This window comes from Apodemus sylvaticus, chromosome X, assembly GCF_947179515.1.
Source record: "Apodemus sylvaticus chromosome X, mApoSyl1.1, whole genome shotgun sequence".
Lineage (NCBI taxonomy): Eukaryota > Metazoa > Chordata > Mammalia > Rodentia > Muridae > Apodemus > Apodemus sylvaticus.
The window spans coordinates 150441755-150465443 of record NC_067495.1 but is presented as its reverse complement, the minus strand read 5'-3'; the positions used below and the strand labels follow the sequence as shown (position 1 = coordinate 150465443).

At 42.3% G+C, this 23689-nt stretch overlaps 1 protein-coding gene across 10 annotated transcripts in view; it reads right to left on the bottom strand.

Moving 5' to 3' along the window:
- Window positions 1-9189: 9189 nt before the first annotated feature.
- The window catches only part of Ikbkg (inhibitor of nuclear factor kappa B kinase regulatory subunit gamma), a 52271-nt gene continuing 37771 nt past the window's right edge, over window positions 9190-23689 (bottom strand). For 4 of the 10 annotated variants that reach the window (XM_052171901.1, XM_052171902.1, XM_052171900.1 and 1 more), the window contains 9 exons: window positions 22947-23148; window positions 21832-22046; window positions 18827-18945; window positions 17046-17198; window positions 16240-16315; window positions 14650-14793; window positions 14218-14360; window positions 11315-11376; window positions 9190-11010 (listed from right to left, as the gene is read on the bottom strand). In XM_052171901.1, the coding sequence (XP_052027861.1) occupies window positions 10868-11010; window positions 11315-11376; window positions 14218-14360; window positions 14650-14793; window positions 16240-16315; window positions 17046-17198; window positions 18827-18945; window positions 21832-22046; window positions 22947-23133 (1242 nt within the window). In that variant the 5' untranslated portion in view covers window positions 23134-23148 and the 3' untranslated portion in view covers window positions 9190-10867. The remainder of the gene's footprint in view (window positions 11011-11314; window positions 11377-14217; window positions 14361-14649; window positions 14794-16239; window positions 16316-17045; window positions 17199-18826; window positions 18946-21831; window positions 22047-22946; window positions 23149-23689) is intronic. The other 6 variants (XM_052171904.1, XM_052171910.1, XM_052171906.1 and 3 more) reach the window with 5 other exon arrangements.

Here is a 23689-nt window from a genome sequence, read left to right as displayed (position 1 = left end):
GGAGTGTTCCTTTCTCCACATCCTCGCCAGCATCTGCTGTCATCTGACTTTTTGATCTTAGCCATTCTGATTGGTGTAAGGTAGAATCTCAGTTATCAGGGAAATTAAAATCAAAACAACCCTAAGAATATTGAACATTACTCCTTTTTATTAATTGTTTATTTTATTTATTTACACTTCAAATGTTGTCCCCCTGCCTGGTCTTCCCTCCACAAACCCTCCATCCATGGCTTCCCCCTTCTTTTTGCCTCTAGGAGGGTGCTTCCCTACCCACCCACCCACTCCTGCCTCATCCTGCAATACTAGGGTAGCAAGCCTCTACAGGACCAAGGGCCTTCTCTCCCACTGATGCCAGATAAGGCTATCCTCTGATAAATATGTAGCTGGAGCCCTAGACCCATCCATGTGTACTGTTTGGTTGGTGGTTTAGTCCCTGGGAGTTCTGGGGGTTCTGGTTAGTTGATATTGTTCTCCGTATGGGGTTGCAATTCCCTTCAGCTCCTTCAGTCCTTCCCCTAACTCTTAGATTGGAGGAGGTCCCTGGGCTTAGTCAGATGGTTGGCTGTATCTGCATCTGTCTTAGATGCTGGCAGAGCCTCTCAGCCAGTCACACTAGGTTCCTGTCTGCAAGTACTTTTTGGCATCAGCAATAATGTCAGGATTTGGTGTCTACAGATGGGATGGATCCCAAGATAGGGTGGTCTCTGAATGGTCTTTCCTTCAGTCTCTACTCCATATTTGGTTCCTGCATTTCCTTTAGACAAGAACAATTCTTCCGGGCGGTGGTGGCACACGCCTGTAATCCTAGCACTCTGGGAGGCAGAGGCAGGCAGATTTCTGAGTTCAGGGCCAGCCTGATCTACAGAGTGAGTTCCAGGACAGCCAGGGCTACACAGAGAAACCCTGTCTCGAAAAACCCAAATCCAAAAACAAAACAACAACAAAAAAAACAAACCAAAAACAAAAACAAAAAGAGAACAATTCTGAGTTAAAATTTTTGAGATGGGTGGGTGGTTCATCCCTCAGCTGGGGGCTACACCTATCTACTGGAGGTGGTCTCTTTATTTCTTTAGGTAATTTTCAGCCATTCAAGATTCCTCAGTTGAGAATTCTTGCTTTAGCTCTGTACCCCATTTTTTTTTAAATTGGGTTATTTGGTTTTCTGGAGTCTAACTTCTAGAGTTCTTTGTATATTTTGAATATTAACCCTCTATGTAGGATTGGTAAAGATCTTTTCCCAATCCGTTGGTTGCTGTTTTGTCCCATTGACAGTGTCCTTTGCCTTACAGAAGCTTTTCAGCTTCATGAGGTCCCATTTGTCAATTGTTGATCTTAAAGCCTGAGATACAGACACAGCCAACCATTGGACTGAGGTTGGGGACCCCAATGGAAGAGTTAGGGGGAGGACTGAAGGAGCTGAAAAGTATTGTAACCCCATAGGAAGAACAACAGTATCAACCAACCAGACCCCTCAAAACTCCCCCTAAACCACTAACCAATGAGAGTATACATGGACCAGTCTAGGGCTCCCACTACATATGTAGCAGAGGACTGCCTTATCTGGCATCAGTGGGAGAAGAGATGCTTGGTCCTGTGGAGGCTTGATGCCCTAGGGAAGGGAAATGTTAGAGGGGTAAGGGGAGAGTAGGTGGGTGGGTGGGTGGGGGCACACCCTCTTAGAGGAAAGGGGAGGGGAGGAGGGTTCGTGGAAGGGACTCTGAGAAAGGGGACATTTGAAATGTAAACAAAATGTTTTTTAAAATGCATAACTCATTACTTTGTATGCTGTGGTGGTTTAAATAAGAATGCCCCCCATAGGTTCATATATTTGAATGTTTGGTCACCAGTTAAGGACTGTCTGGGAAGGATTAGGAGGCATGGCCTTATTGGAGAAGGGGTGGCACTGGGGTGGGCTTTGAGGTTTCAAAAGCTCATGCCATTTCCACTTAACGCCCCAACCCTGCACCGCTGCTGTCTCACTCTTGAGGATCAGATGTAAGCTCTCAGCTACTGCTCCAGTGTCATTGCCTACCTGCCTGCCTGCTACCATGCTCCCTGCCATGACTGTCATAAATTCACCCTCTGAAACTCTAAGTCCCTAGTAAAGACTTTCTTCTGTAAGTTTCTTTGCTCATGGTGTCTCTTCATAGCAGTAGAAAAGTATCTAAGACATATGCTAAGTTTAAAAAATTAATTTAAAAAGTTTTTAAAAAGTGTTATTTACCAGGAGTTGAGATTTGAATGTATTATATTGGTTTTGTTTGATTGTTTTACTTTGTTTTATATAGCATCTGACTGCAAAGTCTATGATTGACTGAAACTCCAGTGTAGCCCAGGCTGGTCTCAAACTTTTGGCAATCCTCTGCCCCAGCTTCTCTTCTATTATTGTGATTACCGATGTGTGCCACTTGACTCAGCTTGAACATAGCTTCCTGAGACAATTTAGCTAATTACAAAATCATATTTCACACATTCAACTAATCTTCATCCAAAGACATATGTATATACAATGTTAATAGAAAAAAGAACAAAAATTGCCAAGCATAATAATCTTTATGGACACAAAGCATCTGGTAGGGTTACTATCTTTCTGTGTTTCTCTTAAAATCAGACCTTGATTCTGACAGAAAACACTGACAAGTGTTCTGTAAATACCTTCTGTTCAATGATGAGATATGGACAATTCTTAAATACCAACCACAAAATAATTTACAGGAAAAAATTCTGCAATATGTAGCTTTAAGAGAACAGTAGAAAACGTTTAAGTGTACACAAAGTTTTGTTCCAAATTATCTTTTTATATTTAAATTGTACCAGTAGTTTTCTGACATATATGTATGTGCACCACATGTGTCCCTGGTGCCTGCAGTGTCCATACAGGGCATTAGATCACCTGAAACTGGAGTTACAAACACTTGTGAGCTGCCATGTAGATGTTGTGAACTGAACCCAGGTCCTCTGAAGAACAGCAAGTGCTCTTAGCCGCTGAGACACTTCTCCAATCCCTTGTTCCTAATTCTTGATTCAGAACTAAAGGAGCTTAGGTAAACAGAAGAGCATATATAATCCCTCATTTGCATGGCTGAGATTGAGTAAGCAGGGGACAGAGTTGAGAGAACCAAGTAACTATACCTTGTATCTCCTAATGGTCAGATGCCATTATCAAGTGATTTTTATCCTCTCTTCTATTAATGAATGTCTTCAAGTTGAATGCGTGAGTCTTTTTTTTTGAGACAATTGTGTCTCTAAGAAGCTACATAGTTATATAGAAGTACATTGAGAAATATAACCTTAGGGTGTGGGCAAGTACTTATTTTATTATGGGGTATCCACCAGAGAAGACTACTCAGCCTAATAAAGACTTTCTATTGGTTTAAGCCAATAGAAAGTCTTTATTAGGCAGTCAGTGATTACACTGGGTGTTCAGGAACCCAGTATAGCACCCCCAAGTCTTTCTCAGATTGAGCCTTTAAACACAAAAAAACAAATCCTAGGTTAACATATTTCAGTTAAGAAAAATAGCCAGAAGAACTACAGAAGCAAAAAAGTAAGATTAGAACATTTAGAGACTTTCTCAAAACTATGTACTTTGATGGATTTTAGGTCTTTGTTTTTGTTTTGGCAGGTAGTGCTAAGTGCTGAGTTTAACAGCCTGAATGGTATTTCCATCATGTAACCAGTTGTACTAAGGTCTGGGGGGCTTAATGAGTTGCTACATTAATCTAGCTATGTGATGCTTTTGATTTACTTATTCTTTACAATAAAGTAATTTTTGTATAATATTGTTTTAAAAGAAGACAGGTTTGCCAGCCAGTGGTAGTGCAGGACTTTAATCCCAGCACTCATGAGGCAGAGGCAAGCAGATCTCTGAGTTCAAGGACAACCTGTTCTACAGAGCAAGTTCCAAGACACTCAGGGCTACACAGAGAAAGCCATATATATATATATATATTATACACACACACATATACACATACACATATACATATTTTTTTTGAAGCTGGGCTAAGGGACACACACATGTAATCCAGCAGTAAACAGGTTGAGGTAGGAGGATAGCTTCAGGAGTAGATAAACATCCTCAAACCTAGTTTTGTTCTTCCTGTTATATCAGGAACAGATGATACCCACATTTTGTGGGCTTTTAAAAAGGATCATGAGGTAAAATACCTTAAAGATCTAACCAATCATGATGTACCTTATGAATATACTAGTTGGTTTATAAATATTCACTAAGACACCTTACAAAAAAACAACAAATCCAAGGCCAGTTAGATGTCTCAGTGAGTAAAAAAATATACCTGCCACCAAGCCAGAGAATTTCAGTTCCTGGCTTAGGACCCATATGATGAAATAAGAAAACAGACTCATGCCAGTTGTCCTCTGCATTCTGTATATTTGCTGTGGCACATACAATAAATATACAAATGATTTTTTAAAGTCATGTAACATACAAAATGAGCAGATTGTACTTATATATTTAGGAATATAGACATACATACATGTCTATATACATATGTATATACATATACATGTATGTATGTAATAATAAACATGAGATCATGAACTTGAAAAAGAGCTGAAGAAGTATATGAAAAGGTTTGGATGGAGGAAAGGAAAGACAGAAATGATATAATTGTATTATCTCAAAAAGAAATAATTTATAAATAATAAATCCTATGAGGCTGGAGAGATGGCTCATTGGTTAAGAGCATTTGCTCTTCCAGGGGACCCATTCGTTTTCTATCATCAAGTCAGGCAAACCACAAATCTCTGTAGCTCCAACTGCAGGCAGTCAGATCCTCTAGCATCTGCAAACACCTGTACCTACGTACCTTATTCCACCATATGGGTCCTAAACCAGGAACTCAGGTTCTCTGGCTTGGTGGCAGGTATTTTTTTTACCCACTGAGACATCTAACTAGCCTTGGATTTGTTATTTTGTGCATAGTCCATATAAGATATGTATACATATATATAATTAAAAATAATTTACAGTTAAGTATTTTTTTAATAACAAATCCAAGATCTTACCTTGCTAAACTATCAGAAATGTTCTATCATTTGCTAAGTATATTGCTGCTTCTCAGCTAAATTCTTCCCTTCAAGATACCTTCAGAAATACTGAAGTAATTCTGGCACAATAGCAATGACAGTTGCTATTGTTATGTGCCTTTTGTTTCAGCTGGCAGTCATTTTGATTTTTTTTTACCTATGGGTTGCAACCCTTTTGGGGTCACATATCAGATATCCTGCATGTCAGATATTTACATTATGATTCATAATAGTAGCCCCTCTCATCCCCAGGAATCACCAGTTAACTTTTTGTTTTATGAGACAGGATCTTGCTATGAAGCCTAAGCTAGCTTGGAACTCATTAACATCTTGCTTCAACTTTGAGAGCATGCTCTACCACAGACTGGTCCAACTGATTTTCTTCCAAATTCTGTTTTTCATATCTGAAACCAAGACACCAAGACACTCATTCAAATTCTGAACAAAATGAAAAAACAAAAGCTAGTCAGACATATTTGTAAACCTAGCACTGGAGAGGCTGAGCCAAGAAGATGGTTGTAAATTCAATGCCATCTTGGATTACATAATAAGTTCCAAGCTAGGCAGGGCTACAAAGTGGAACCCTGTCAAAGTCAGGGGTAGGAAAATAAAAGTGAGAAGCTGATAACCTAGAATTGTAGTTCAGTGGTGGTATGAATGCTTAGCATGTGTAAGATTCTGGGTTCTATCTCCAGCACCACAAAAAATGCTATAGTTGCTATAGTTCTAAAAATAAGATTTCTGTACTATAATTTCTAGTACATTAATATAATAACCTCTATAAGTCACCAATTATGGTGACAAATGATGGCCTTGAAAATATTCGCAGGGGAATCCTGATGTTGTCTTAGACAAGCCCAGCCATTAGTAAAGGCAGAGTATCCCTGTGCTGAGGGCCTGTCTAGGGTATATGACTAAACTAAATTGACAAGGTTTCTGTCTCCCTCTAGTGGGAGGAAAGAAAAAAACCAATAGAAAAGGTCAGTGGTTATTTTTATTTGTTTTTTTTTTTTAATTCTTTTTTTTTTTTGGATTGGATATTTTCTTTATTTACACTTCAAATGTTTTCCCCTTTCCAGATCTCCCCTTCAGAAACCCTGTACCCCCTCCCCTGCCTCTATGAGGGTGTTCCACCACCTGCCCACTCCCATCCTCCCACACTGGCTTTCCCCTACACTGGGGCATGGAACACACTCAAGCCCAAGGGCCTCTCCTCCCACTGATGTCCAGCAAGTCCATCCTCTACTACATATGCGGCCAGAGCCATGGGTCGCTCCATGTGTACTCTTTAGTTGGTGGTCCAGTCGCACAAAAAAACAAACACAGTTTGTACTCACTAATAAGTGGATATTAGTCCAAAAGTTACCCAAGAGTCAATTTACAGACCTTATGAAGCCGAAGAAGGAAGACCAAAATGTGGATGCTTCAGTACTTCTTAGAAGGGTGAACAAAATACTCATAGGAGGAAATATGGAGACAAAGCATGGAGTAGAGACTGAAGGTCAGTGGTTTTAATGTGAGTTAAAACAAGTTAATATGATTTAGGATGAAGAACTTTTGTTTACACTTAGATGAATAACAGAAAGAAGACAACTGTACAGATTAGGGAACAGAACTTTCTCAGCAAAGGAGACAACAGAAGCAAAGGCCTTAAGAAACAGAAGTGCTAAGTGGTTTGAGGAAATTGGAAAAACAGGCCAGTGTAGAATGGCTAGGCTTTTAGAGAAGTTGACATTAGATTAACACAAGGTTGAAGATGGAGTTTAGGTCTCAAGCAACAGAAGATCAGTGGAAGCATTAAACAAAGTGGATCACACTCATTGCCAGTAAGCAATGGATCAAAAAAAAGAGCCTGCAGTCTCAATTCAAAACTGCACCGAACAGTCAAGGCAAGATGAAGAGACCCAGCACATCGATCAGAATTGAACCTCAAGCAGCTTCCCTCACAACTAGATCAGAACTGAACATCGAACAGCTTTTCTCACAACTCTGACTTCCCCAATTCCCTAGTCCTCCCAATGGTAGACAGATTGCCCAGGTACCCAGGCATGAAACGAAAAGCCCAGCAATCGCTAGATGCCTGTCCCTCTCTCTTCCATATCCATGATGTTGGCCGCAGCTCCATACCAAAGATCCTCATGCTGCTCTGACCATCTCTGCAAATCAGCTCTTTCCATCACTGTCACTAGATACTGAAAAAAAAATGCTTCCAAGTTTCCAAATGTGTGTGACACTGCTGTGCTTATAAAAAGGAAACACACAAGATGGCCATGTGCCAAAAGTGGCAGAGGCAGAGATGAAGATCCAACTAGAGAGAACTAAGAATTTCTGAAACCTGCCATACAGTGGGAGATTGGGTTATCTCTAATGAGGAACCCACTACTCAGATCCCTGCCATCCAGTACAGGGAGACAGGAAATCTCTGTTGCCTAATCACCCTAATGTGTGGTACTTTGTTGCTGCAACCACAGGAAATTCAAGCCCCAAATTAGTTGATTTGGCCCCTTCCACCACTTTGTTGTGTCAACAATGAGCTTTCCTCAGCCATAGGCAGAGGAAACCTCAGAGTCTAACAGCTACTTCCTACGTAATGCAAGGGAATTAAAGAGACAGAAATAGCAAAGAAAACCTTTGTTACTGGCAATCATACCCCTAGATCCACCAAGTGAGGACAGAGTGCATGCTTGAAGGTCTTACTTCTTTATTTCATATTTTATACAAAATTTAATCCTCTGGCCTTTTTATACCATCCTACAGAGAATGTTCATGTAATAAAACGTTCAAGACAATAGCCATGCAGGTCTGTGTCGTCAGATATGTTGTATCTTATTTCATCACAGCCATTGGTGATAACAGATGGTGCCATGACAGCCACTCCAATGAAGCAGTCACTGTGAGGACCAAGCTGCTGTCAGGTAAAGAGGGCTGAGGATGCTTTCAAAGTGCTTGTTCCATCTCACCAAACTCCCACCTTGAAAAGGGAAACACTGTAAGGTAAGCCTCACCTTGCCTGAGGGTATCACACAAAGGGCTAAAATTGTTCCTATTTTGACATCCCTATTTACAATCTGCCTTATCATTTATTACTATAGTAGGTGAAGTACATTGTACAGTCTTACTGGCTCTCTACTTTTCTCTTGGGCATGGGCCAACAGGAAGAGAGCATATATAACAGTAACAGGTCTTCTGGAAAGGACATGCTTCTAGTTATATGGATCTAGAAGTTGTCTGCCAGAGGCCACATAAAATCGAGTAGACTAATTCCTGGGGGGGATGGGACAACCACTTTTTCCAGTTCTAGCTAAAGTAATTCTGGAAAAGAAAAGAGCATGTCTCATGTCAAAAAGATGGTAGAATCTCAAATCTTTGATGTATGGTTAAACATACACCACACTGCAGGGTAAGTTGGTGGCAAGAGCTCCCACCTTCTAGGATACTCGGTCCCAATCATTGCCTAGAGCCACCCTCAGATTTGTCTTGACCAGTCCATGAAGCCCAAGCCAGAATGTTTTCAAGCTTCCAGATGGTCCTACTGTGTAACCTGGGTCACACCTGATTTCTGAGACCCTTTTAGGATAAAGTACTGGTCAGAAATGCACCTATTCACCTGTTTATCTAAGAAGCATGAAGCTCATGCAGCCACTGCAGCAGGCAGCCCAACAGCTCTCTCCTACTACAGACAACCTGCCTTTCCCAATCATTCCCACTGACCCTACTAACAGCATTGAGCACTGACAAGGGTCTGACTGCCTCCAAACTCTGAAGTCTACTGGTCATCACCCTAGAGACCAGGTCTCTCTAGCAGAATTACAAGGCTTATAGACCCTGCCTTTGGGCTACATTTACTCAGGTTCTGATGATGTCCCTACTCTGGGTTATGTAAGCCCAAATCCCTAGAATGTGAGAACATGACTTTATTTGGGAAAAGGGTCTTGAACTGGAGATCCTCCTTAATCTAACCAAAAAGACCCCCACATGCACAATTTGGTTTCCTTATGAGACAGAAGAGAGGAAGAGACCACAAGGCCCTAGAACCAGAAACTGGAGTGGTGGGTCTACAAAGCACGAAACAAGGACTGACAGAAACCACTGAAAGTTAAGAGAATGCCTAGAACTGATTCTCAAAGCCTCCAGAAAAAAAAAACTTAACATTTGGCTTCCAGACAGGAAAGAGTGATTTTTTTTTATTATTCTTACTCTTTCAAGTCTAGGAGAATTTTTAAAGCAGCTATAGGAATGTCATATATACCACCACAAAACTGGACTCAAGCTAAACCAATAGTATTCCTAAAGGAAAATTATAGGATAGGTATTTAAATGAAAACACATAAGCAAAGAACTTGTTTCTTCTTTAACATTTTCCCAAACATCTGATAGTTACTTGGGAATTAGGAAATGGAAAACTTGCTCCACAGTCCCTGAAAATTCTGAGGAAGCCCCCAGCTCAGGATTGCTTTTTAAATCCTTTTTTAAAATCTGAATTCTACTTAGCCTTCTCACTCTTAATGGGAAAGAAACCACATGAATAAAAGCCCAGGGATGGATTCACAGATCCCACTAAGAACTATGAAAGCTTACAGGAGGGCAGGAAAGATTTGAGACCTGAGGAATGAGCAAGGCATATTTACTGCTTTCTCAACTACAACTTCCTTTCCTTTACAAGAACTGCAAGTCTAACACCAATGACTGTAAGGTCCCACAAAATGTCTAGAACCTTGAAAAACAAGTGAAGTGTTACCTTTTCTGTAATCTTTCAGTCACTGCTAAATGGTTCCCTAGGTCATTTTAGCTGATGGAGAACATGTGATCACAAACTCCAGGAGTGTGATGAACTATAGCCACCACCATTCACAGAAGGCAACAAAGTGCTTGGAAAAAGCAAGAGCACACTGTGGCTAGATAAAGAAAAGCATGTATGTGAAATACCTTTCTGTTTGCAAAGCAGTCATAATTCCAAAGCCCAAAAAATAGGAGTAAAGAATGGGTAAATAGGAGTATATAACCACTTCTAAGCCCCCAAACAGTAACACAATCAAAGTGGAACAAGATATTCACTTTCTGTTATAGTCAAAACTAACCTGACTGATAATCAAAGAGCTCTCCAAAGCCCAAGAACAAATGGCAATGACCTAACAGAAAAATGGGTAGAATTATGAAAATACAAGTTACATCAGAGGAATTAAAAAGGGCTCACATCCCCCCAAAAAAGACACTTCAGTAAACTCTTTAGTAAAGAACAGCATGTCTAGCAGATGGCAGAAATCCAAAGGTCTGTCTACCTCCTCCATGGTAAGGATCCAATTTCACATCTAAGCATCTGTCCTTAAGGATAGATCAGTGTACAAGTACTTTCACTGCACCATTACTTACAGTAACAAAATATTAGAATACTTTCCACATGTCTACAAGAGGTAACACATGTTATAGACCCAAGTGCCACAATGCCCTGGGAGGAGAGCCTGCAGTTCCCCACTGGCAAGAAAGGCACCAGCTGGAGAGATGAAAAGCTGTGTCTAGCCCTGCTTGGAGAAGTGATGCTCCCTGAAAGCCCCTGGCCTCCATTCTAGACTCCCCAGGAAAATGGGAGAAGAGGGAAGAAGCCACCAGAGGCAAAGTGGGATCAGGCACACAGAAAAAAAAGGAAAATAAAACAGCCATGAATGGGACTACCTACCCTAATGGGGGAACAAAAGGCTAAAGGGCCAGCTCTTTGACATCAAGCCCTGGATTACGAACTATGCAGGTGAAACAGGAAAGCACAAGTTGCACAGATTAGGACATAGTATTACAGGTGGCCTTGCATCTGCTGTTCCTATTCTATGCACTCCATGACATGTATCTGTAGAGTGTCCATATCTGGAGCCTGATACTGGCACTTGGGACAACAGAAGTCAGGAGGTTCTTCAGGAGCACTCCTTCGCTGGTTGGACAAGGCCAAATGAAAGGAGTGGTGAGCTGAGAAAAAAGAACACAGGAGTATTATGAACTCTGTAAATACTTCATGCACAGCCTAGGTAGGCCTCAAATGGAAAGGGAAGCTAACAAGGTGCTGAGACTTACTGATACCACCATATTTGACTACATAGCTGGGAGCCACCTCCACCAGCACATTTTTGAGCTGGTATAGGCTACTGACAGGAATGGTCAACAAGAACTCCCCAAAGCAGAGCAGCATAGAAGCCAACACATGCTTCCCCTCAGCACAACATTCTGCCCTCCCTAACCATCTCCTTCCACCATCTACCATTTGTTCACTCACCTGGAGCAGGGAGTAAAGGGGGCTGGGAAGTCTCTACGTGCCGCTTCCTCATATCCTCAATCCTTTTGAAAACAGAAAGCATTCAATCAACGCTTGTAGGGGTTTTTATGAATAAATACCTTCGTTTAGATATAATTCATGTACTATACAATTCACCAATTTAAACTGTATTGTTAGATGGTTTTACTCTATTCATCATGTCCAATCATAAGTATAATTTTAGATTATTTACATCATCTCCCAAAGGAAACTTTGTACTTACTAGGAATTACTCCCTGGGTTCCCCTATATTAGTTCCTCAGAACCTTGTTACAAACTACCACATACCTAGTAACTTAAAATAACAAAAATGTGCATGATACAGATGACTAGGTGTCAGAGGACTGGGCATAATTACCATGCCCTCGCCCTAGCTGGTAGTGGTTTACAGAGTGCTTGGCATTTCTTGGCTTGTAGTTGAATCTCAGAATCTGCCTGGGCCTTCTTGTGGCTGCCTTCTGTTATCTTAATTTGGTGTTTCTGTAAGTACCACAGTCAATTAATTAACCTAATGTAACCTTATGTTAACTAGTTACATATACAAAGATACTAAACCAAATAAAGTCAGATTTTGAGATTTTAGATAGATATATTTGCCCTGATTAGGTTTTTTATTGTTATTTGTCAATTTGACAAAAGCTGGAGTCATCTGATCAAAGGGAACCTCAATTGAGTAAAAATCCCCATTAGACTGGCCTATAAGGCAAGCCTTTGGGATATTTTCTTCATTGATGTGAGAGGACCTAGTTCCCTAGAGACAATGCCATCCCTTGAGCAATTACCTAGGTTATAAAAGAAAGCAAGCCATGGAGAACAAGCCAAAAAGTAGTTCTTCCATGGTTTTTACTTCAATTCCTGCCTCAAGTTTCTGTCCTGACTTCCCTCCATTATTAACTACAACTGTAAGCTGAAATAAACTCTTTCCTCCCCAAGTTGCTTTAGGTCATGGTGTCTATCACAGCAATAGCAACCAAGCTAAGACAGACAGTGGTACCAGATTCTTGCAGAATTGCTGAGACCTGAACATGTTGTTATGTGAAAAAATATAGAAGGACTTTGGAACTTTGGGCTGGAAGTGCCATCAAGTGGTTACAGTGTAACAGCCTGTTCTGTGGGAGCCAAGGAAAATAATAATGCTGATACCAAAGCAAATGAAGTTTCAGGGGGAAGCAAAGATTTTATCAGGGTCATTTGTGTGGTATTTTGAATTAAGAATCTGTAGTTCTAGTCAGCTGGGGCTGAAGAATCAGGTGTGATGAACAAGAGATCAGCAGAACTAAAATAAAACCTTTGCTACAATTGATGCTAGTTAAACTGAAGCTGAGAAATTAGCTGTGATTAAGAAGAGAACAGCATCACTGAGGTGAAATCTTAGAATCTAGAGAGTATCTCCTCAGGGTCAGCACACATAAGAGGGGGGCCAAGTAATATGAAGGGATCATGGAAAGCAGCTAAAGAAAGGGCTTGGCACTATTTCAGGGGTCAGGAAAAGCTATTGGTGAAAGTGCATCCTCAGTTTCAGTGGAAACACCAGCATACTGGATGCCAGTACCATGGGACAACCACCAAGGAGAGCAGCAGCTGTGGAGCAGAACCAGGCTGAGCTTTTAAGATGAGCTATGTGTCCTGTGAATGGCAGAGCCAGAGAAGTATAGCTGCCCAAGACCTTTGTAGCTCAGAGGATCATGAGTGGCACCAAACAACGAGCACTGAATTTTTTCACATTGTTGGATTTTGGTTTTGATTTGATTTGGTTTGATTATGACTGTGCCCATAGTTCCTGTCCTGACTTCCCTCCTTTATGAAATAAACCCAGTTGGAGGCTGAAATAAACCCTGGGTTTATTTCATAAAGGTTTATATCCAGGATTATGACTCTTGAATTAAGAAAATATATAACATTATTTTATAGGAGCCCAGATGTGACTCTACACTTTTAAAGAAACATTTTTTCGAGACAGGGTTTCTCTGTGTAGTCCTGGCTGTCCTGGAACTCACTCTGTAGACCAGGCTGGCCTCGAACTCAGAAATCCACCTGCCTCTGCCTCCCAAGTGCTGGGATTACAGGCATGCGCCACCACGCCCAGCTAAGAAACATTTTTTTTAAGAGTGATGGAATATTAAAAAAAAAAGAGCTATGGAATGTTTTAAAGACTGTGACACTTTTAAATTTATATTTTATATTGTGATATTGAAATGAATTGGAGGACAAACAAAAAAGGAAAGATTATGTCAAGCTGACATGGGTTAATTGTGTTGGCTGGCTTGTCAGCTTCACACAAACTGGAAAAAGATCTCAATTAAGGAACTGTCTACAACAGATTGGCTTGTAGGCAAGTTTGTAAGGCATTTTTTTTTATTAATAATTGTTGTGGGATGGCCCAACCTATGGTAAGTGGTGCCACCCCTAGGCAGGTGGGCCTAGGTTGTATAAGAAAGCAAGCTGGGCAAACCAGAAAGCATTATTCCCCTTTTAACTATGCTTCACTTTCTGCCTCCAGGTGCCTGCCCTGACTTCCCTCTGTGATGGATTATAAACTATAAGTTAAAATAAACCCTTTCCTCCCCAGTTGCTATAAGTCATGGTCTTTATCATAGCAACAGAAACCAAACTAAGACACTATGAAAGCTATGAAACCTCCAGTCTTAGATACATCTCAATTCATGCATTTCTGTTAGGTTTCTAGCTGGACCAATGGGAAGGTCATTGTTGGAAGGACAGAACACAAGGGAGCAGTAGGAGGCACAGGGAACTCAACACCAATGCTAAGAGCCATCAATCTCCTGCAGTTACTATTGGTTGCTGCCTAGTATACACCTTCTCTGTCTATGGCTGTGCTCCTGGCTGCATTCTTAGAGGCCCACCTGGCTGACTCATGGCAGCCAACTTTCAGCTTGTTGAACTCGCGCTGCAGCTGCTCCAGCTGCTCCTGCAAAAGCTCCTTCCTCTCCACCAGCTTCTCCCGGGCATGCCTCTCAGCTTGGAAGTCAGCCTTGTAGATATCCGCCTAGCAAATAGAACAGAGGTGTTCACCCACCATCCATAAGCTTCCCATCAAGCATTCTATGCCATGCCCAGAGGAACAGAGCCCTGTCCTGTCCCCTAGGACTCATGATAGTACATCAGAAACAGATATGAAAGCCTATGATCCCAAGAGCACCAAGAAGTCAAGGAACAATGCAAAGGGCTCAAGAAAAGAGAGGCCACTACAAAATGATGTAAAAAGGTACACCAAACCCCACTGCCTGGATGGGAAGATCATTCATGTGGTAGGCAGGCTGGAACAGAGCCCTCACCTGGGCCTTCAAGACTGGCACAGTCTCCATCACAATCTTGTGCTGCTCAGCCTCCTCTTTCAGCTTATCAATCAATTCCTGTTTGGCTACCAGGGCCTCCTCAGCTTGCCGGAGCTGTTGCCTCAGATCTTCCAGCTGAATGCCCTAGAGAAGGACAAAGGGGGCTGACAGAGTCTCTTGACCCACAGTGGGGCCAAGCTACCTACCTGACTGGACATTGTTTTGAGACTAAGTAGGAAAAGCTGGAACAAAGCCAGTCCTTTGGGTTTTGGGGCCAATGACTATGTGTGCAGGGAGAATATTGCATCCTGTGGTGGCCCTACAGTACAGAAGAAATGCTGAGGTCCTTAGGATGTGCATAGGTCTTAGGACCGATAGGAACTCTAAGGATGAATAAGGTACTGACTCATACTCTACATCATTCCCTTCAGAGAATTCCTAGCTAGCCAGCCATCCTCCCTGAGACTTCCCACTCCACAGCAAGATCTGACTCCAGAGTGCTAGAATTAAAGGCATGTGCTACCACGCCCAACACCAATATGTGGGTTTTTGGCAACCTTGTTAAAGTTTCTTTATATGAGTAATAAGTTGTAAAGAATCATCGACAATCCATTCTATTTATGAGAAAGAGGAAAACAATTAATAAACTTTATTGTGGAAAAAAATTGTGACCACCAGAATGCTGGTCATTGTAGCACATAACTGTAATCTCAGCACATGGAAGATGGAAGCAAAAGGATCAGGAGTTCAAGTCTCAGCCACCTAAGAGTTCAAGGTTTGCCTAGGCTCTACTGAAAAATAGACTAGGGAGATAGTTCAGTCAGAAAAGTACTTGTGAGGACCTGAATTAAAGCCCCAGAATCTATGTAAGAAAAAGAGCTGGTCATGTATAGCTCCTAAGGAATAACACCAATGATGTCCTCTAACCTCCATATATGTTTGTGGGTAGACACACATACAAAGTAATCACTAGACCTGATAAAGATAAATTCAAAAAGAGATTGGAGTCACCTCAGAAATGTTTCTGGGGGAAGTAAAGAAAAGCTGGAAGGATGGCTCAGCAGTTAAGAACGCTTCTTGTTCTTGGAGAGGATCCAGATTCAGTCACAGGCATCTCACAACCATTCTTAACTCCAGTTCCAGGAGATCCATCATTCTTTTCTATCTTGCACATGTTTGAAGCACACACATTGTGCACATACATATATGCAGGCAAAATACTTTTTACATAAATATAAATATAAAAATGTTTTTAGAAAAAAAGAATTGCTTGTGGACTTCCTGACTCTAAGCATGAAAAAATGGCCATGCAGAACAGCATCCCTGCCAGACAGTATTTGAAGGTCCTAGACCCAGATACCCTACAGATGTCCTGTGGATATGTCCCATCTCCTTGTGGTCATCCAAAAACTGTCATAGCTACAGCCCCACTAAAGATGTCAGGCAACTTAAGAGTCCCTTCCAAAAGCTAGATGTGCTATTTCTCAAAGGTCACACTGTTCCCCTTCAGGTACGCTGGGGAAGAAGGGAAAAACCTTTCCCTGAACAGCCCAGGGAAGTCATACTTACTAGCTTATGTTCTCCACTCACCTTGCTGCTTTTAATGTGGCTGTCATAGTCTTGGAAGAGCTGGTGATAGGCTGCCTGCAATTGAGCCAGCTTCCGCCTGTGCAAAAGGAGCTGTCACTGGAGAAACTGCTTTGCCCCAACAGAGTCACAACTTGCCTAAGACAGCTTTACCTTCTTCTTTCTTGTCCCATAAAAGACCTGAAATGTGGGCTTCTTGGATTACATCTGGGCTCCTGAAGCTATCAACTCTAAGGCAAGCTTTGCTGACTGCAAGGATTCACTGCAAATAATTTGACTGCTACATAGTTCACATTTTTCCTTAAAGCCAACATCTTGGAATGTTTCTAATAGGGCTGGGGTACAACTCAGGAGTAGAACTTTTACCTAGTATGTTTGAGGCCCCACACTCCATCTCTAGCACCAAAAAGAAAATAAATGTAGAGGCAGGGAGATTGTTCTAAATTAAAGAAAACTCAAAAGGATGCTGAACCAGATACCAATAGGAAGTTAACAGCCTGTATAGGCATTGTGAGGCCAGATAAGGAGTCTTTAGGGCCAGCTTGAAGCCACCATGGCTCCTTGTTTTCTTTATACCAAGAGCATATTTTAACTGTGATGAAAAGAACCTATGTAGGACACAAAGTAAACATGAATATGGGTAGAAAATGTTCTTGTTTACATATAATAGTTGACTCTGTCATTAGCAAGGCAAAGAGAGAAAAATAAGCCCTTTTATACACAACCAGTCCCTATCAGGACTCCCTAAAAGGCAGAAAGCACCATGGGTGCTCTGAGATCTCTTGGTACCAACCCTCCAAGCCACTTACTTCTCCTCTGAAGCAGCTTGTCGCTCCATTCGCAAGGCAGCCTCCACACTCTGGTTCTGCATGCGCAGTTGGTCCACCTGGACACTGTGCTGCTGCTGTAGTACCTCCCGCTCACTCTCCAGCTGTCTGACCTGCTCACTAACTGCTCGAATCCTGACATGAAACAAAAAAAGAACACCCTGAGGGAGCTGTGAGCTCATTAGCACTGAGTTCAAGAATATCCAGGAACTACTGTGCAACTCACAATTTAGTTTGAGTCCCAGGCACTCTCATTAGAGGCTCAAATTCCATACCTAGGTTGTAGAGCTTCATGGGATAACATATAGCATCAATAGTCTCAACAGAGAATTCATCTCTCCCTCTATACCCTCACTGTAAAAGCTTATGTTGTCTTACTTCCATCACTCATATCCCCCCATATCTTCTGATCCTGGCCTACAGTACCCCACAGTTTCCCTTAAACTCTAGTTCCTGTATTAGCCTCATCACCCTGGTACCTCCTTGTGTGCTCAATACAAAGGCATCTCCATGGGTCTTTGAGGGCAGATCACCCCAACTTTGCCAAAGCAGATATGGACTACTGGGCTTGCTCCCCTTTGACCTTTTCTCACACTGCCCTTCCCCGACCAACTCACCACCAGTGCTCTCTGAGCCCAAGTCAAACTCTCCTCCCTCCCCCAGGACAGGAGTGTCAACCCACTACTCCACAAACACAATGACTACCTAGTGTACTGAGAAGGCCGGGGTTACCCTGTTAGCTTCACTATCCAGAAGACAGCAGCAAGGCAGTATGAGAGAGGCACAACAGTGCGTGCCCATGCCTGTAACTCAATGATCTCACGTGGCAACCCCTTGGCAAAAGAGCGAGTGACAGTTCCAAGACCATTAGTTGACAAAGTCATCCAAACTCACTTTTCTGCCAGAAGTCAGAAATGTGCATGCCTGGCAGAGGATACCAACATGAACAACTCCCAACAGAAATATGGAGCTCATGATCTCTAATGAGAAGTAGTTCGTGAGGGCTCTGTGCTTTTCACGGGGTTGCTATGAAATGTATCCAGTCTTCTTCACCTAGGACTTTCTTCCTTGGTAGAATCCCACTGCCTATCAGTCTGGATAGTGAGCTCTTGAGTGTGGTCTTAGGGGCCCTGCAATGCTTCCTAAGAATAAACTAAATCCTAGTATGATGTTTTGAATGAAAATGGCCCCCATAGGCTTCTAGAAAGTGGCATTACTTAAAAGGATTAGGATAAATGGCCTTATTGGAGTAGGTGTGGCATTGTTAAAAAAAAAAAAGTGGATCACTAGGGATGGACTTTGAAGTTTCAGATGCTCAAGCCAGACCCACTGGTTTACTCTCTCTTTCCCTGCTGCTTGCCAATCCTGATAAAGAACTCTCAGATACCTCTCCAGCATCATGTCTCTCTGCTTACCATCATGCTTGCCACCATGACAATAATGGACTAAACATCTGGATGTAAGCCAGCTACAATGAAAAGTTTTCCTTATAAAAGTTATCATTGTCATACTGTCTTTCCACAGCAACAGAAACCCTAACTAAGCACCCAGTAAAGAAGTCAGAGAGACACTTTCCAGCAACAGCTAGAACTAGATTCCTGAATACCATACCAGGCTTTTCACAAGGCAGCCCTGAGGGTCCCAGGGAATTTAAAAAGATTGTCAATCCTTCCTTTCAGAGAGGAATTCCTAGGGGCTCCTACATTTGACTCATTAAAAACCCTGGAAGGGGCCTCCTGGACTAGCTTCCTCTCCCCACTCACCTTCCCTCTAAAGTTTGCCGTTCCTTGGTGGCAGCCTCCAAACGACTCTGGCTCTCCTGGAGTTCCCCAAGCAATGATGTCACCTGAGCTTTCACAGAGGCCTTGTCCTCAGCCATCTGCTACAAGAAAAAAAAGTCATTTCCTATCAGTACTACTTTCTCCAATGCTTCCCACTTTTGGCACCTCCAAGACCTGAGACAGTCTTCAAGCAGCTTATGTATCAAGGACTTCTCCTGCCTCTCAACACCTATAAACCTTGGTACTTTGAAGCCTCATTAGCCCAATGGCTATTTGTCTTCCTCCAGCCACCGACCTTGACTCTCGGGTGGTAGTGAACCTTTCTCAGGCTCTTTGAGACTCTGTAAAAGGAGGCTAGACTCAAAGACAGCAACAAAAATAAACACCTAGTCCATATATCCATATATACAACAGGTGAGAAGTTTTAGAATAAGAGAGGAGACTGTAATTTTTTTTTTTTTTTTTTTTTTTTTTTTTTTTTTTTTTGGTTTTTTTCCGAGACAGGGTTTCTCTATGTAGCCCTGGCTATCCTGGAACTCACTTTGTAGACCAGGTTGGCCTCGAACTCAGAAATCCACCTGCCTCTGCCTCCCAAGTGCTGGGATGAGACTGTAATTTTTTAAATACTGAGAGCTGAACCATCAAGAAGGCTCATCAGATAAAGGTACTTGCCAATAAGGCTGGTGACCAGAGTTTTGCTTTAAAACCCATTTGATGGAAGAAAAGAAACCAACTATTATAAGCTGTCCTGAGTGCCATGCTCCACTCAGACAAACTTTAAGGTTAACCAAACTTTAGTATGCCTTCTTTTTAAAGATTTGTTTACTTATTTTATACATATGTGTACACTGTAGCTGTCTTCAGACACCCCAGAAGAGGGCATCAGATCCCATTTACAGACAGTTGTGAGCCACCATGTGGTTGCTGGGAATTGAACTCAGGACCATCTGGAAGAACAGTCAGTGCTCCCAACCTGTGAGCCATCTCTCTAGCTCTAGCATTCCTTCTAACAGCTTAAGATCTCATTTATGTAATGTACCAAGCCCCTTCCTAGTTCCTACTTGCAAATGCTCAGAGCTGTTAAAGGAACTGACACTTGACATAGACCTAACCTTTGCCATGATTCCTTCCTCTATCACTTCAAAGCCCATGTATTTCCTTTGATACTAACCCTGTCTCCAAAACCTGAGTGCTACTTCTTTGAAATGGAATCATCAGAAAGAACTCAGACTCCCAGTCTTCAAGTACAGTAAAAACCTACATTTGATTTGCACAAGCTTGTAAACACATTGACACTAATACCCTTTGGCATTGACTTGCACTCCTTCCCCTATCCAAATCCTTCATTTTTATTTTCTTTCTATCTGTATCTCTGTGTTTATCTTATTTTTTGAAGTCCTGGAAACTAAACTCTAGGCCTCAGACATGCAAAGCATATACTCTATTACTGAGCCACACTCTGGACCCTATTCTCATTTAATTCCCAGTCATTGAGTAGAGAGATTGCTCAGTGGTTAAGAGTACTTGCTACTCTTTGTAAGACCGGAGTTTAGTTCCTACCACTACAACTATCTGGTAGCTTATAGTTACCAGGAATTCCAGTTTGAGAAGATCTGAGAATCTCTTGTGGCCTTCAAGGGCACTTATACACAGACACAAACACTCAAACACATAAGTAAAAATAAATCTTAAAAAAAGGCAAAATACCCAGTCACCTCTGCAAATGACCAGAGCCCAGATAGCTCTTTTCCTCTCACTGTCATCAGTTACTGAACAAAATCTATTCTCATAGCTCTATTAACTACCTACCCTTATGTTTCACATTGGTATCCTTATAAAAAGAGAGGACTATGAGACAATTTAGCAGGTCCCAGTGGATAAAGGTGCTCACCATAAAGCCTAACAACCTGAGTTCAATCCCTGGGACTCATATGGTAGAAAAAGGGAACTGACTCCTACAAGCTGTCCTGTTACCTACATGTGCACCTCATGGCAATACACACATCTACATGTGTGAGTACAAGCACAGACATACATACTACACCTACCTGCCTGTACATTCATCTTACATGTCTGATCTCCAAAACTAGGGACAATTCTCTGTTATCTAAGCCCCAAGTGTGTGGTACCTTGCTGCTGTCTCCCCAGATAGGAACCAAATGCTTTGACAAAGCATGCTCTGCATCATTATGAACTTAGCCCCACAATGTAAAACTTGACTATAGCAGGTCTTCTCTACCTTTTTCCCTCAGACTGGTCCTCTCAGATGGCACAATCCCTGCTCAACTATTGCTCAGTGGTTGAAACCAGCCAGTCAAAAAAGGCCCTGAAATACTCTTTTCATTCCACACTAGGCATACCATCCTTTGGTGGTTGTGTAATACAGGACCTATTCACAGGTCTGTGGTCTCATAATTCCTCCAAAGGCTCCTAGGGATCATCTCTGAGCCCCCTGGGAAATCCTACCTGATGTGACTCCCTCGTTTTTTTCAGGGGCCTAGGGCTCAACCAGGCTGTCTGATCTAATGCCAGGGTATGTCAGGGCCTTGGACTACATGATATAGTGCCTGCTAGACTTCAGGGTGGTTAGAACATAGGCAAGCTAGGTCAGATACCCAAGCACTCCATGCCCTCAAAAGTGAACCCAGGAATAACCCTGGCTCCCAGAACTCAGGAATGCTTGACAATGCTCTATATACAGTGCACCACTGTTCACAGCAAAAGCACTGCTCCCTAAGAAGCTCACATCTGGCCTCTTCTGGCTCCTACCATATATGCCTGGTACCTTGGATGATTTTGATGTGGACCCTCGCACTGTAATAAACTAGCAGTGAGTGTGATGGCTTCTCTTGATTCTAAGAGTACTCCCAGCAATCAAGCCTAAAAAGGTCCTGAGGAGCCTCCAACAACATACTTCCTACGGGAATATGAGTGTTGTTATGGTCTTCAAACACAGGTGGGACAGAAGGGCCTGCCCATCCACTAGCTACCTGTTGGCATTTCTTCAGATGCTCCAAATCTTTTAAGGCCTGTTCCCTCTGCCTCCGCAGGTCAAGCTTCTCCAAGCTCAGTTTCTCCACCAGCTTCCTGGCTTCCTGGAATTTGCACATAAGGAACTCCTTTTCCTCCCGCTGGCTGACCTGGAAATGCAGCAGCTCCTCACAGCGTTCCCTCAGCATCTGATTGCTCTGCCGGATAGCATCTAGGGACAGGGAAGACAGCAAAGGAGATATGAGTCCTGAAGCCAGGCACCCCTATAATACTAAGTGGCCTTTCTCTAAGAAATCAAACCAATTCCTAGCCAATTCAACTGATGATATGCCCCCAAGTGTCTACAATGCATTACCAAACACAGATTCTTCACTTGAAGGGATACATCAAAATCAACTTTCACTCAGTTCCAGTCCTCCCAGGCTTGTCTTCAGGATCAGGGGGCCCTAAACATGCCTGAAACACTTGGGGAGTTAGGGAAACCATCCCCAAAAGCAAATTTTACTACGTACTTTCTGGATGCAACCTGGGAACTCAGAACAAACAAACTATGAGTTTTATTCTCTTCAGCTGCATATTCAAGAACCGTAAACATCCACCATATAAAGGATCACATGAGAAAGAAGTCAGTGCCAGTGCAGAAGATGTACTCAAAGATCTCCTCTCACTGAAGCTGGCCACACCCTTCCAAGAGCAGGCCACATTTCATCTTAGGAAAAAACCCTCTCTCTCTGAAGAAAAACTATATCCCTTTCCACCTAAAAGCTTGCTATGCTCCAAGAAATAATAAACCTATTCCTATTGATCCCTATATCCCACTTTTCCCCTACCTATCATGGCTTTTCAGCTTGTCCTCCTTCCCCATCCCTTTTCCCTTCCCTGGTGCTGGCTTTGAACCACATTATTTTCTACATATGACTCTTCACAGAGAACCCTACCTGAAACAAAGCAAGGTAGCTAATTTTGAAATGCTGGATGGTTCTTAGGCACATCATGACCTCATACCCTGCCAATTATGAGATGCAGTTGACAATAAGCTTTGTCCTTATATAAGTATGCTAGGCCCGTCCTGACTTTTAACTTCTTGCCTCCCTCACACTGCAATCTTTACCTCGGAGCTCTTGATTCTCTTCCAGGCAGCGTTGGAGGGTCTCAGGAGTACCCTGCTCTGAAGGCAGATGTAGCATTGCAGGCTTTCCCAGAGAAGATTCTTCACCCGGCATGTCCTGGTCCTCTGCTGGGCCTCCACTGGGCTGCACCATCTCACTCAGCTGATTCTTCCAGAGGTGCCTGCTCATCCAACAAGACAGTGTCTAGAAGAAAAGGACAGGAGGAGTGCATGACAAAGAACAGAGTTCTTTCAACCAGCCCTAGACTTCCATTCACAGCAAATGGCTGGAAATTTTGTCTGGTGGAATCAGACATGAAAGTGAAGTTTGGGTTTAAGACATAGCAAATATTACCACTGCAAAGAGAGAGAATTACAGAGGAAAATGGAAGTAAACTGGGAATCCTACCTCTTCTACACACCTTCAAGTAGAAGCAAAGGATCCTGGCCCCTCACCAAGTATAGTGGAATGATTGATATATCCATATCCTAATCCCTCAACCTATAAGTATGATTTTACTTGGAAAAAATGGTCTTTACAGATGTAGTTAAATTAAGGATCTCAAGTCAGGCATAAGTGGTACATGTCTTTAATCCTAGCATTAGAACGGCACAATCAGGCAAATCTCTGTGAATTCAAGGCTAGCTTGTTCTACATAGTAAGAACCTGTCTCACAAAAATCAAGGCTCTCAAAGTGAGATCACAGTCAGTTACATAGGTGAGCCATTACCCCAGTAACAAGTAC